Below are 15403 nucleotides of genomic sequence, written 5' to 3' on the forward strand. Positions count from 1 at the left end.
GGGAGACAAACCATAAGTGACTCTTAATCTCACAAAACAAACTGAGGTTGGCCGGGGGGAGTGGGGTAGGGAGAGGGTGGTGGGGTTATGGACATTGGGGAGGGTATGTGCTATGGTGAGTGCTGTGAAGTGTGTAAACCTGGCAATTCACAGACCTGTACCCCTGGGGATAAAAATACATTATATGTTTATAAAAAATAAATAAATAAATAAATAATTTTTAAAAACCACATAGAAATGGGGCACCTGGGTGGCACAATCGGTTAAGGATCCAACTCTTGCTTTCAACTCCGATGCTGATCTCAGGATTGTGAGATCAAGCCCCGCGTCTGGCTCTGTGCTCATCATGGAGTCTGCCTGGGATTCTCTCTCCCTTTCCTCTGCTCCTCTCGCTCATGCTCGCTCTCTCTCAAATAAATTTTAAACACACACAGGACAGTGGAGAGACAGATGAAAAAAACAAAACAAAACAAAACCCCAAAAACAGAGCTCAGTGTTTCCGGTGCTATGTGAAGGGAAAACAAAGAGTGTAAGGGGGGTGTTCAGGAGGGGCCCTCGAGTCTCCTGTCTCAAAGGACTGGAGCTGTCTTGGCACTCCACAGGGCTCCAGCCTGGCTGAAAGCAGCCTGCAGGAACTATGGCCACACAGTGGTGGAGCCCAGCAGCAGAACAGAGCAGTGCACGTTTGTGGCTATCACAAAAGGAGTCTAGAGACAAAGATCACGGGGGCCAGAAGCCTTCATCGTATCTGAAGCATTTGTTTCAGTGACGCAGAGATGAAATATTTGTTTGTGTGTCTTTATTGCCCGCTTGGTGTGATCTTTTTTTTTTTTTTTAAGATTTTATTTATTTCTTTGACAGACAAGAGATCACAAGTAGGCAGAGAGGCAGGCAGAGAGAGAGGAGGAAGCAGGCTCCTTGCTGAGCAGAGAGTCTGATGCAGGGCTCGATCCCAGGACCCTGGGATCACAACCTGAGCCAAAGGCAGAGGCTTTAACCCACTGAGCCACCCAGGCACCCCATGGTGTGATCTTTTTGAGAACAACCACTGCTATCTAATATAGTGCTTGGTATAATGCAACGGGCAGATAAATGCCTGCGCTATAAACGAATGAACTGGAATCAAGATGAGCCAGAATCAAAATGGTGTGAGAATTTATGTATGCCTAGAACACACAGCATCCAGCTGCTAGCTGGAACCCATCCATCTCTCAAAGAGATCTGCTAGATGGGCTGTAAGGGTACAAACCTGAGCAACCAAAGAACATTCAGAATTCTCCCTTCCCGGCCGTGAGTACCCTACTTAGCAACAGACGGGTACTGAGGCTAGACAGACCACACAGAAACTCCACGCATGGGCTTCTGAAAAAATATTTTTCAGAGTTAACCTGAAAATACCTCTCTGGTCATCTGGCCAGCTCTACCAAGTCGCACTGACAATTTCACTACAGGGAAATCAACAAAATGTGTTCATTGTCAAACTCCTAAGAGCAGAAAAAATAAGTTTTTAATTTTGTCTAAAGGTAATATAGTCTTTCTCCTGAGCCCCTACCTGCTGGTTGGGGGTAAGTGTTTATTTAATCCAGTGAGATAATGAATGTCTTCAGAAAAATTCTGAGTCTCTTTAGATTTAAAAATTAAAATCTGAGACATTATCCCCTTGAAATGTTTCTCCCGTTTGAGTCCGCGTGTACGGGGAGAGAGGTGGAGATCAATGCTACCTCGTGGTGTCAGAGAAATGTCACGTCCTCCCTCTTCCTCAGCATCCTTGTCTCCTCAGGCTTCCAGAGAGAGGTCCTTGCTCCTTGGTTGCTGCTTGCTCCGTATTCAGGGCTGAGTCGGTGCCTGTGTTTTGCTCCCACTGATCACAGCCTGGAGCTCTGAACCAGTCCTCAAAGAGAGGGGAAATCTGGACTCTCACCTGCCGTCCTTGCAATCCCCTTTCTCTCTCCCTCTTCTTCCTCCCACCATCCTGTGGGGACCAGAAGGAGCAGGCTTTCACTTACACCATGTCCTCTTATACCACCAGCAACAGCAAACTCCACGGATACATCGTCATAAGCCTAGAACTCCATGAGGCACGGTCTCTAGGCTCAGCCCCTGATAAGCTAAAATGCTAGTAGCTGATATCTGTTGTGTAGTTATTATGCTTTAGTTGCTAAAATAATTTATATACATTGTCTTGCTTAATCTGCACACCAACACTGTGAGGTATTTTATAAAATTACCTCTTTTATAGTGAAGGGAACTGAAGTCTGAGGAGGTTTAGTAACTTGCCAAAGATCATGCATCTAAGAAGTGATGAGGTCAGGATTTGAATCCAGTGTGTTAGGTTCCAGAACTAACACCCTTAGCCCCAACACTATACATTTTTCTAGTACAGCAAAATGTAGAAACACCAAAAAATAACATACGATTGTCATTAGCAGTTGTTGGAGTTTTTGAGGTCACTTCTGCTTTTTTTTTTTGAATTTTATTTTATTTAAAAATTTATTTATTTCTTTTTTTTTTAATAAACATATAATGTATTTTTATCCCCAGGGGTACAGGTCTGTGAATCGCCAGGTTTACACACTTCACAGCACTCACCATAGCACATACCCTCCCCAATGTCCATAACCCCCCTCCCCCTCTCCCAACCCCACCTCCCCCCAGCAACCCCCAGTTTGTTTTATGAGATTAAGAGTCACTTATGGTTTGTCTCCCTCCCAATCCCATCTTGTTTCATTTATTCTTCTCCTATCCCCCTAACCTCACTTCTGCTTTCTTAAAACACAACTTCTTGCAGAATATCAACAGAATATCAGACTCTGTCTTCCACATATCCCAAGATCTAGATAACTCTGTTCATCAACTGTTGGGAAATATCACGGACATTATTTAAGGCAAAGGGCATTGGTAAACATGGAAACTGAGAAATGTTCGAATGCATTTTGGGTTTTTGGGTTTTTTTTTTTTTTTTAGTTTTGTTGTTTACTTATTTTTATGTATGATCCTTCTATACCAAAAGTGCACCTCAATCTCATTAAGGATCAGGATCTGTGAACTCAGTTGGAGTTCACAGAACACTAAAAATGAGAAGTTAGCCTAAGGCACCAAGAACCAAAAAACAGCTAAGCCAAAATCTCCAGTAAAATGTTACATTCAGTTAAAAGAGGGGGGGGGACCCAATACCTAAACTAGAAAGCAGAATCAGGAATTCAGATTAAGGACGAAAGAACCAGAAGGTCAGAGCTCAGCAGACAAGTCATCAAAGTGACAAAAGTAGGAGCAAGTCTTTGAGAGTGGGTGACAATCAATTCAACGGTGGGGATCAGGGTTAACGAAACAGAAGCCAATCAAGACGGCATGGATTTCCATAGCTAAACTTCCCTGTGCTGAAAAGCAGCACAGATTTTTATTAAGTACAAAAGTACGCCTTTCAGAATCCCTATATTTTAGTGAAGTATGAATGAATATTAAACAATTTTTTTAAGTTTCAACAGATACCTTTCTGAAAGACAATTTTATGTCAGAATTAAGAATTTTCCTTTTTTTTATGTTCAATTAGCCAACATATAGTAGTACATTACTGGTTTTTGACACAGCAGCTTCAAGAAGCAAGTATCAATCTGAAAACAAACAGTGCAGACCAAAAGACATTTATTTCTGTAACTTTAGAAATGAATACAGAAATCCAAGAACAAGCCCCAAATTAATTTCTGGTTACATACGACCAAATGCCAAGTAGCATGGTGATCCTTAATGCTATGTCAAAGTATCACTCATTCCACAAAATAATAAAAATAATAACAATAGCTATTGTTTACTCTACCTGGGACTCTAAGCACTTTTCATCTGGTAACTCACTCACTCCTTCCAGCAACCCCATCAACGACATACTATTACTAATCCCATTTTACAAATGAAGACGGTGAAACAGAAGTGAAGAAACTTCCCCCAAGTCACCCAGTTCACAGGGGCAGGGGCCGGGGCTAGAACCCAGGCCATCTGCCTTCAGGGCCCAGATTCATAGCCACGATGCTCTATACCTGACAGTCCCATTAGTGACAGAAAGCTGGATTCAGATTTGCCATGGGAACTAACTGTATATACCCATGAGTCTGAGAACTCTTCATGATCTTAAGTAATAATCTTCTCATTGACTTCTTGATGCTGTTCAGTGATAGGAAATTAATCAATGCCTGCAAAACTGTATTAAAAGATGATGTACTAGGGCGCCTGGGTGGCTCAGTGGGTTAAAGCCTCTGCCTTCAGCTCAGGCCATGATCCCAGGGTCCTGGGATCGAGCCCCGCATTGGGCTCTCTGCTCAGCAGGGAGCCCTCTTCTTCCTCTCTCTGCCTGCCTCTCTGCCTGCTTGTGATCTCTCCCTCTGTCAAATAAATAAATAAAATCTTAAAAAAAAAAAAAAAGATGATGTACTGAATTTATAAAAACTGCTTACATTTTTTTTTATAAAACTCTCAAGTTTTCGAAGTTCACATGCATCGTGGTTAGTTTAAAAAGGAAAAATTGCTTGGACTTTTGCCCTATCTAAAAAATAAAAAAATTACTTGGCAATTTACTTCAGCTAAACGATAAAGGAACACCAGGAGTACTGAAGGGAAATCACCACCACCGGACTGGACTGGAGCCTGCTGGCCAAGGGTCTTGATTCTCATTCCACTGCTTTTGTCCTCACACAGAGGATGTGTGGAAACTCGTCTCCTGCGGGAACTGCTCCTGCTGCACAATTCACTGTCAGTCAGATGCCTGCTTCACCGAGCGAGGGCTCTACACAGTACGCTGGGACACGCTGCCTCCTGAATTGTGAACTCTGTGTCACTGTCCGCATTTTAAAATGACAGGAGAGAGGATCAGAAAGTAAATGAAAGTAACTCACCAAAGGCCAAAAGTCTTGGAAATAGACAGAACCAGAATTCAAACCCAAGTCTGTGGAACTGCAAAGCCTCTTCTCTTTCCCGCAGACCCATTACACTGTTCTAGTTACATCAGCTCATCACTGTCCATATAAACTTGAAGTTAAAGCTAGGAATCAGCTCATTAGGTTGATAGCTATTAAAATACAACTCTACATCTATACAGTGAGTGTTCTTACTATACTGACATTTTACAGAGACTGTTTCACCCTCTCCAAAACCATCATACAAAGAGAAGCCAAGAGACATGTCCCCAGTGGGCCAGCATAATATAGTCGCGTCTCTCTCCTCCTGGTGTCACAGAATTGGTGCCACGGAAGGATCAGGAGGAGCCCTTAGCTTTGAGCCAGACTAAAGGACTCCCAGGCTCTCCTCTATGCCCTCAGTCATTCTAGGGGGCAAAAGGTCCCTTGAATCCAGGCTTCCGAAGGCCAGGCTCACACAACAGCATCTCCACAAACGTCTGCTTCAGCTTGTTGTTTCCCAGAATGAGAATGAATGAGTGGCCAGTGGGATAAAACATTGTAACTGCTTCTCCGATCCTAATGACCATCTCAGTTCCTGGTATGAAATAACTGCAGGATGTAATTAGAAAGGCCAAAAAGTAAAGCAGGAAGAGAAAGAGGAAGGACACGATGATTTTGATGGCTCTCTGGTGGGCCTCGGTGCTCGGATCTCTGGAGCTGATGCCGCTTCGCTGCAGCTGCTGCACGTGTCTCCCCAGGGAGAGGATGAGCAGAAAGTACGAGGCCAGAGACACAGTTAGGGGAGGGAGGTTCCACAGAGTCCCAAGAACATGGAACACTTTGTATTCATTTCTTTTCTTTCTAAAGTGCTCGGTCACATTCCCTGTGAAATCGATCCCCCTGAGAACAGAATAGATCTTAAATTCCTGGATCAGAGATAGCACACTGACACACGATAAGAACAGGGCACCCAAAATCATGCAAACGACCACCCTGGAAACTCTCCACTTGAGCCAGAGGAATGTAGGATGGGAGAAACTGGCAATTTTCAGGCAGTAGAGGACACTGAGACAGGTGGCAAGCCAAATGCTCAGGTGGTTTGTAAATGTCCAGAAAATATCAATAATTTGCATCACTATCCCTTCATCACGTACTTTGGAAGAAAACACCATTAAAACACCGTCAACCAAGAGAATCCACAGGAGAACGATCCTCGAGAGAGCAAGGTTAGTGATGATGAAGTCAGACAGAGAGACTGTCTTGTTTTTGAACCAGCTGCTGCCATTGGCCAACACTATGAACCCATTCCCCAGCATCCCCAGAATGAACTCGGTGGCAGACAGAAGCAAGAACATCCATTTCTCCAGCCCTGACATGTCAGCTAGACCTAACCTTGTTCTTTCTCTTGATGCACAATCTCCTTGCTGACTTGAAACTCCGCTCTGTGAACCTGTCACTTCTACCTGCTGCTTCACTGTACCTGTCTCTTGTCTCTGCCCAATTTAGTCTGTCGTAGAGCACAATTTAGTGAACCCTCTCTGGGTCTTTCCGATTAGTCTGTCCTCTTCACAGATGACAGGGACTGTCACATTCCGTCTATGATTGAAACTCAGCAGCTCTTTGCCAAAATGCAAATAGAGGAGTATTCAATGTCACACAAAGAAGGAAGAGATCTCACTCACCAAGGCGAGGATTTGCACACGATTCCAAAGGGAGGGAGGTCCCCACGCCACCCGGGACAGAAAGGTGCATGACCAGAAGTCATACAGAGTCGCTCTGAAGAGTGAGAAGAGAAGTCTTCTTCCTGGAAGGAGGACTCAGGGACACACACAGAAGGAGGGAGATCAGAATTCCACCAGAAGGCACTATCAAAGTTACCTGGAGGGAGGTTTAAGTGCATTAATTGAACTTTCTTTAAGCAAAAAAAGTTCAATGCCAGAGGTCCTGGGTTAGAATTAAAAGGTATGCCTCTATTACCCACCACCTGGTTCCCCCAACCTCTCACCCCCCGCCCCTTCAAAACCCTCGGGTTCTTTTTCAGAGTCCATAGTCTCTCATGGGTAACAGGGAGGGCACGTATTGCATGGAGCACTGGGTGTGGTGCAAAAACAATGAATACTGTTATGCTGAAAAGAAATTTTTAAAATAAATAAATAAATAATAAAAGGTATGCCTCTTAGTGTATACCTTACACGAGGGGGCTCCAAGTTCTTCCCTAGAGAGCCATATCACCAGAAGTCTTAACTACCTGAGTACTTAAATAACAATAATGAATTATAGCATATGAGCTATTTAAAATGTAGATTTTCAGGGGCACCTGGGTAGTTCAGTGGGTTAAACCTCTGCCTTTGGCTCAGGTCATGATCCCAGGGTGCTGGGATTGAGCCCTGCATCCAGCTCTCTGCTCAGCAGGGAGCCTACTTTCCCCCCATCCCACCTGCCTCTCTGCCTACTTGTGATCTCTCTCTCTCTGTCAAATAAATAAATAAAATATTTAAAAATAAATAAATAAATAAAATGTAGATTTTCATAGTGCATGACCACTGTATCAATATGTCAACAGTAGTTCAAGCTGACAGAAATCACACACAGTCTCTTCGAACAAAGAAACCTGATTTGTGTAACACAGTGCCTTACAAATTTTGACCATGGCCAACAGTAATAATCTTTATAGGGTTTTATATCCATCTCACCATATATACATATTATCCTGGGAACACAGAGGAGGTCACAAAACAATTATTTCCCCTTTCTAGAGGTGTGGCAGTCTGATATTATCTATCCTTTCAATTTCTTTCATTGCTGCTTGCCTATCGCAAACTTGATTTTACAATCTACACATGAGTTGTAATAAATACGGTTTGAAAACACTTATCTGAAGGATGAAGAGAGAAATCAAGGCCACCAAGACACAAAGCAGAGAGTTTAGCAACACCATCCAAATAAAAGGATAGAATTTCAGATCCCCTCAAAAGGACCTCACACAGAGGCGCCTCGGTGGCTCAGTGGGTTAAAGCCTCTGCCTTCGGCTCAGGTCATGATCCTTGCATTGGGCTCTCTGCTCAGCAGGGAGCCTGCTTCCTCCTCTCTCTCTCTGCCTGCCTCTCTGCCTACTTGTGATCTCTGTCAAATAAATAAAATATTAAAAAAAAAAAAAAAAAAGGCCTCACACAGTAGCAGATGACAAATCTGTCCAAACAACAGAGTCTCTTCTGGATACCCGCCACGCAGCCAGGTGAACCTCATCAGGCTTGGCGTTCTGCAGCGTATGATACGGTTACAGAGCATTACCGAGAATACTCGGCCATGAGCACAGCCCTCCTTCATCACCCTCAGCCCTCTCAGGCCAACTTTACAACCTGGCTGAATGCTCCTGAGCTCTGTGCTCCAGAATGACAGTAAGGCAATTCCCAGATGTCTCTGGCAGTCCTTTAACAGGACCTTAGCCCAGTTGTAATGCTGGTCCCACAACCCACCACTGACGCTGTTCAATTTTTTTCTCGTGGCATCAGTTCTATAGATGCACATTTCTGTTCTCATAACACCTTCTACATCCTCTCCTAAGAAGCAGTAAGCTAATAAAATTCCTCTACCCCAGGTATTAGAATTATTCAGTGGGAAGAAACTTTAGAATATGTAACATATCAGAATTCATTTCACGTACCACGTATGGCTGATCATCCTGTTTTACAAGCCTTAATATTTTTACGCCTTTCAAAATTACAACGTTTACCTTTTTAGAAGTCATTACTGAGCAATCTAGGGTTAACTATAATTTTTCTTTCTCAGTTTTGGTTCTTTTCCAGGACAGTGCTTCCACACACAATGTACTAGCGGGTGGCCAGAGTTCCATTTCAGAGTTTAAAAGACGTCGTTGGAATCATGGAACACTACACCAAAAACTAATGATGTACTGTACGGTGACTAACATAACATCATTTTAAAAATTTTAACAAACAAACATATAAATAAATAAATATTTGTTAAATGAGGAAAAAAAATAAAAGATCATTGGGGGAAAAAGACATTGTTGGATATCAGCATTATTGTTGCTGCTACTCCATCAGGTACCACTGATAAGAATTATGAGCCCATAGTTACACCATTCCCAATTTTTTTTAAGATTTTATGTATTTATTTGACAAAAAGATCACAAGCAGGCAGAGAGGCAGGCAGAGAGCGGGGCGGGGGGCGGGGGGAAGCAGGCTCCCCACTGAGCAGAGAGCCCGATGTGGGGCTCAATCCCAGGGCCCTGAGATCATGACCAGAGCCAAAGGCAGAGGCTTAACTCACTGAGCCACTCAGGCGCCCCCATTCCCACTTTTTAACATAAACACTACAACTATCATACAATAACTAATATCATAGCACTAGTAATGTCTGCTTCCAAAATGTACATTCGCCATCCTCCACTGAAACAGCACACACACTCAAGTCCAACTCTACAAAATGTGCATCTTTACACATGGTTTGTTAGGGAATCAATGCCAGAGCCAAGGTGCTGGATCCTTGCATCTTTCATCCCAGGCTGCAGACATCTAGAACGACTACTGAGGGATCACGCTCTTGCTCTCAACCATCCTTCTAAGTAAAAGACCAAAGGGAGCATATCAGTCAGGACGTCCACAGGAAGCGACTGGCACAAACTGGGTAATTCCAGAAAGGTGTTAAAGTGGAATTATTTACAAAAGTGTGAGCAGAGGATGGGGAAACCATAAGCAGCTAGTGCGGTGCCCCAGGGCTCGGAACAGTGGGGCACCACATGGCCATACCACCCAGAAACAGAGGGCAGTGTAGAGGGGACCTCCTGACAGTCGCTGAGATTTCTCAGTTGGGAGACCCCAAAGAGAGTGCGCTGAGGGAATAAGCCTCAAAACACAAGCCAGCAGACTAACAAGACAGTGCACTATCGTCTTCCTGCCCTTGATTATTCTGGCACTTTCTCTGCAGGGACTGAGGTATCCCGGTCCAGGTCTTCGCCTCATTCCTGCTCTGACACTAGCATGACAACCGAGTTGATAAGCACCAGCGGGACACTCAGACTGACAGCAAGACAAGTCACAAATAATAGCCCTTTCCATCAACTGAGGTTCACTAATTTGCAGAATACAGAAGGAAACCAGCACGGCTGGGTGTATATAGCAGAGAGACCACCTACAACGATAAGTGGAGTGTAGGCTTCTGGGTCCCTTAAAAGCCTCACCTGGAGGTGAGGCAACAGCAAATTCTAAGTCTGAGTAAACAGGACTGGTCTGAAGACCCTCCCTCACACCATGTGTGCACGTGTACATTCTCTACGTGCCTCATCTGGGAAAGCGCACCTTACCGACCTTGGTCTTACACTGCATACAACCCCACTGCGGAACACTGCAGCGTATGGCCCACTCCAAATGAACACAGTCCTCATTTGCACCTTCAGTTCCATCCCCCAAACTGATAAAACTTTATTTTACAAAAACAGAACAAGAGTCTATTATCCAGATGCTCAGTAACAAGCTACCGTGCTAACACATCAAGCTGACCCCCTATCCTGCCATAATGTTACCCACAAATGTTCATCCAGTCTTTTCCTACAGACACTGGGGACAGGGACATTCCTCCAGGATTTCTCAGCTCCTACACACACCTTGCTGGATGTGCTAAGTTACAAGGCCCTGGCCACCCCTGACCGGGGCCATTTTGTGCAGTGAGTAACCAGAAAGGAGGAGGTAATGTGTCCCTCCGGGACAAGGAGCAGGCTTGTCTCCTGCTTGCTATAAAAGCTGCATGCTCTCCAGGCTCAGTGTCTCTCTCCATAATGAACTCCACCTGAGCCCTGTGCGTTGCCCTTGGGGACTCTCGGGACAAAGGGAAGTGATAGAAACACGCCGGTGTTCACACTGCTTCCTGTGCTGCCGATAATACCACACTTTTCTCCGATCCAGAGGTTTCATATCTTTTGCCAACTTCCGAGAAACAGTGACGGGCTAAGTTACTAGCTGTCAACAGGGTAAAATCAAATCCCCAATCCACAGCCAACCTCACTTTGATCACTACTGCTTTCCATAGCCTATTCTAGTTATTATTTTCGCCCTCAAGCCCATAAGCCCCATCTGTACTCTGCTCCATACAGTGGGGTCTGGGATTCTATGAATCATTTCCCAGACGCCCTTTCCAGATGCTTTGCTGTTGGTTATCTGTCAGCACGAAAACTGGCAGATGAGCAGGAAGGAAAAAGAAAAATCCTGCTTCTCACTCCAACAGGGTGTCCCTTGGTGGCAGTTCCTTTGACTAGGTTAAGAATGATGACCGTAGACCCCATGAACCAGGATAAAATCATCTATACAGTGTTAGCCAGCCTGGCCAAGGCAAAGCCTCTTCAGCATACCAGAAACAACTGTAACCACACCCCCAGCAATGCAGCAACAGGTGCACGCTCAATGGTGCCAGCCCAGGGATGGTATCAGTTTCTGCCTCTGACAGCACCCTTCCTTCTCTCTTTCCCTCTTCCCACATTTTTTGTAAATAATTCCCTCCATTAAATCCCCTCTGTCTGAAATACCTATACTGGCTTCCTCTTTCCTGACTGGACTCTGAACAATGCACGGACCTTCCACCGATTTTTGAACTTTTAGTTGTTATATTTCAAAAAAGATATAACACACATCTATCTCTGTTTCGCATTCTCCTTGGGGTACTGGGGTTATGTTCAAGAAGGAAAAGAAACTCATTTAACCTATAATACCATTTTCATACTGCAACTCCCGCCAGTAAGTTTTTAATACATATTATTTTCATTATTTTAAACCATCCTACGTTGGTAAGCCCAAAATGCACACTTTCATGTCATACCACTCTTCAGAGCTCCCATATTCACCCACCTATCTAACTTCTTTACTTGGCTCTATCATGGACATCTCAAATTTAACATGTCCAAAACAAAACTCTCCATTTATTCTCATTTTATTTTTTAAAAAGATTGTATCTATTTGACAGAGAAAGATACAGTGGGAGAGGGAGAAGCAGACTCCTTGCCAAGCAGAGAGCCCGATGCGGGGCTTGAACCCTGCACCCTGGGATCATGGTCTGAGCCGAAGGCAGACATTTAATGACTGAGCCACCCAAGCACCCCTATTCTCACTTTAAAAGAACTCTTTCCCCCAATCTTCCCTATTTCAGCAAATGGCAACATCATCTATGCAGGTGCTCAAATCAAGCACCACCTAAGAATTAACTTGATTCTGGGGGCGCCTGGGTGGCTCAGTGGGTTAAGCTGCTGCCTTCGGCTCAGGTCATGATCTCAGGGTCCTGGGATCGAGTCCCGCATCGGGCTCTCTGCTCAGCAGGGAGCCTGCTTCCCTCTCTCTCTCTCTCTGCCTGCCTCTCCATCTACTTGTGATCTCTCTCTGTCAAATAAATAAATAAAATCTTTTAAAAAAAATTAACTTGATTCTGTCTTTCCTATAACCCCACATCAACTTACCAATGACTTCTCCATTTTTGTCACAAAACATATCCTGAACTTTCCATTTTCATTACCTTCATACTGGTCCAAGTTACCATGGTCTCTCATTTGAACTACTCAACAGCCCCCAAACCCATTCTCTACTTCTAATCTTCTTTTCTGTAATACATTTGCCATACAATCACAAGAATGATCTTAAAATATATTTTAGATCACTTAACTCCACTACTTACAACACTTCAACGGCGTTGTAGTACAGCTACAAAATGTAAACTCCTTATACTATATACAAAGAATCTCTCCCGCATGTCCTCTTGCATGTACCAGGATTCAAGATAAATTTTACCATATCATATGGTCTGAGTTAAGAACAGCCTTTATTGGAGTAAGAGAAAACTCATATCAACAATAGGAATAAAAGCATGACTCTCCTTCATCCTCCTATGATTACACACACAGGGGGACCAGAGCACTGTTCGGCGAGCAGTGCAGTTCTGTATGCCAATGGAAGTGCCTCACCCTTCCTATTGTTCTCACTTCTTGTAATAAAAGCATGAAGGCAACTTCATCAGTAGTAGAACAGTCTTAGGTGCCAGAAAACACAAATTTAGGAAGCCAGCTATTACAGGAGTTGTCTGAGAAGACCAGATGACCAATACGTGGGGACCTTGGAATCCACAGGATGTTGTAGTTCCCACTGGTATTAGAGTCAACAATTCTGTGGTAACTGAGCTTATGTAAGCACTTACTGGTGGGAAAAGCTAGTGTTTTCTCCAGACAACCGAGTTTGAACTAGGGTTATTTTTCAGACAACTTTTCTCATTGCAATACAAATTTCCTACAAAAGGAAGGAACAGGGGCACCTGAGTGGATCAGTCAGTTAAGCGTCTGCCTTTGGCTCAGGTAATGATCCCAGGGTCCTGGGATCAAGCCCCACCTAAGGCTCAGCCTGTCATGCCAACTAATTAATAATGCCCCTTTTGGGTGTTTTACTCACTAAACACTCAGGTCCTAGGCTCAGACCTTAGCACACAGCAGAATCTCAATAAATACATACTGAATAAACAAGTTGTCTTTTTAAAAAAAAGACTTATTTGAGAGAGTACACACATGGAGGCGGGGGGAGGGCAGGGGGAGAGGGAGAGAATCTCAAGCAGACTCCCCGCTGAGTGTGAAGCCCAAGGCCAGGTGGGGCTCCATCTCACAACCCGGGGATCAAGACCTGAGCCAAAATCAAGAGTCAGACATTTAGTGGACTGAGCTACCCAGATACCCTGAATAAAAAATTTTCTAAAGGAAGCTTGATTTTTGTTTTTAACCCAAGTTTCAGATTTATTTTTTAACTAATACTGACTCAGTATTATGTTTCTAAAAACTACTGTTTCTGGAATGGTTGTAATACATTTACACAGCTGTATGTCACAGTGTGAACATTTATTAACCCATTCTCTGCTCATGAACCTTTAAGCAGTTTCCTTGGGTTGTTGGTTGCGCTATTATGTACATTATTGCTAAGAACACTCTTGTACGTGTTTCCTGGGCCACATGGGCAAAACTTCCTACAGGGTGTACCTTCAAGAGGGAATAACTAGATGAAATTTCAACACCAGTTCATGCTGACATGTTTTCTCAAAAGGAGGTGCCCGTTTACACCCTCCCACCAGCGCATAATTTCCACTGGTGTAAAGAATCCTCCTTCACACTTCATTCTAACAAAAGTGTTAAAATTTGCTAGTGTGGAGGGCTTAAAATGAAATCTCACTGCAGTTTTTAGTTTGCATTTCCTTGATTCTTAATGAAGTCAACTACTTTTCCATAGATCAATGGGTCATTTATATTTCAGTCTCTATGTCTTTCCCCATTTTTCTAAGCTGTTATTTCCTCTTTGCTTTGTATGCCTTCATATATTCTAGATTGTATTTTTATTGCTTTGTAATCCTTTATTTACTCAGCCTGTATTTCAGTTATACTATTGCAAATATCTTCTCTCCCAGCTTGTGACATGTCATTTTGCTTTCTTTATGGTAAATTCTGATTTTAAAAAGGTTATTTTTAATAGTTAAATGTATCCCTCTTTTTTACCTTTTTTTTTTAATTTGACAGAGATCACAAGTAGGCAGAGGCAGGCAGAGAAAGAGGGGGAAGCAGGTTCCCCGCTGAGCAGAGAGCCCAATGTGGGGCTCAATCCCAGGACCCTAGGATTCTGACCTGAGCTGAAGGCAGAGGCTTTAACCCACTGAGCCGCCCAGGCGCCCGAAAAAGAGACTTCCATGTCACCAGATCATAAAGACACTGTCTCATATTTTCTTCCAAAATTTTTAATGTTTTGCCTTTCACAAGTCTTTAAATAACCAAGAATTGATCTTTGCGTCAGGTGTAAGGTAGAGATCTGATTTCATTTTTTTCTGTATGAATAACAAATCTCCCTAGCACACTTTATTGAATAAAAATCTCTATTTTACCCACTGATCTGTGCCACTTTTATCATTTATCATGTCCACCTGTACATGGTCTGCTTCTGGGTTCTCTATTCTATACCACTTGCTTATTCCTGCATCCACAGTACAGTTCTTTTATCAGCACGGCTTTAATTAAAAAAAAGTCTCGCCAGCGGACAAAGCAAGTCCCCTATCTCATTCTTCCTCTTTAGGAGTATGTTTTCTGATCTTGGACCTTTGAATATCAATGCATTTTTAGAATCAACTTGTCCAGTTGCCCAAAACTTCTGGGAATTTTTATTTGATCTGTAACATCAAATTGGGGACAGTTGGTATCTTTACATTATTGATGCTTACAATAAACATGGTTTACCAATACATTGAGTCTTTGAATGTATTTCCATAAGGTTTTATGTTCTCCACAGAGACCACACACTAGGAAGACTCCTTTCATCTTTTGATGCTCTTGTATAAGGGCATCTTTGCTGTTGTTTGCAATTGACTTTTGTATACTGATCTTATCTCCAGCAACTTCTAATTATTCATCTACAGATTCTTTTCTGGTTTCTATGTAATCACAGCATGTGTAACTTTCTTCATTTCTATCTTAATACTTTATTTTTTCCTTCCCAACT

General features: G+C 43.2%; 2 protein-coding genes across 2 annotated transcripts in view; both read right to left on the minus strand.

Annotated features, from left to right (window-relative positions):
- TAS2R4 (taste 2 receptor member 4) overlaps positions 1-6980 on the minus strand; it is a 35881-nt gene extending 28901 nt beyond the window's left edge. The window contains exon 1 of the mRNA XM_046020912.1: positions 6569-6980. Coding sequence (XP_045876868.1) covers positions 6569-6638 — 70 coding nt within the window. The 5' untranslated portion in view covers positions 6639-6980. The remainder of the gene's footprint in view (positions 1-6568) is intronic.
- Positions 4458-6262, minus strand: TAS2R3 (taste 2 receptor member 3). The gene has a single exon (XM_046020911.1). The coding sequence runs from the start codon at positions 6260-6262 to the stop codon at positions 5312-5314; it is 951 nt and encodes a 316-aa protein (XP_045876867.1). The 3' UTR covers positions 4458-5311.
- Positions 6981-15403: the final 8423 nt, after the last annotated feature.

The sequence above is a fragment of the Meles meles genome, chromosome 10 (assembly GCF_922984935.1).
Source record: "Meles meles chromosome 10, mMelMel3.1 paternal haplotype, whole genome shotgun sequence".
Lineage (NCBI taxonomy): Eukaryota > Metazoa > Chordata > Mammalia > Carnivora > Mustelidae > Meles > Meles meles.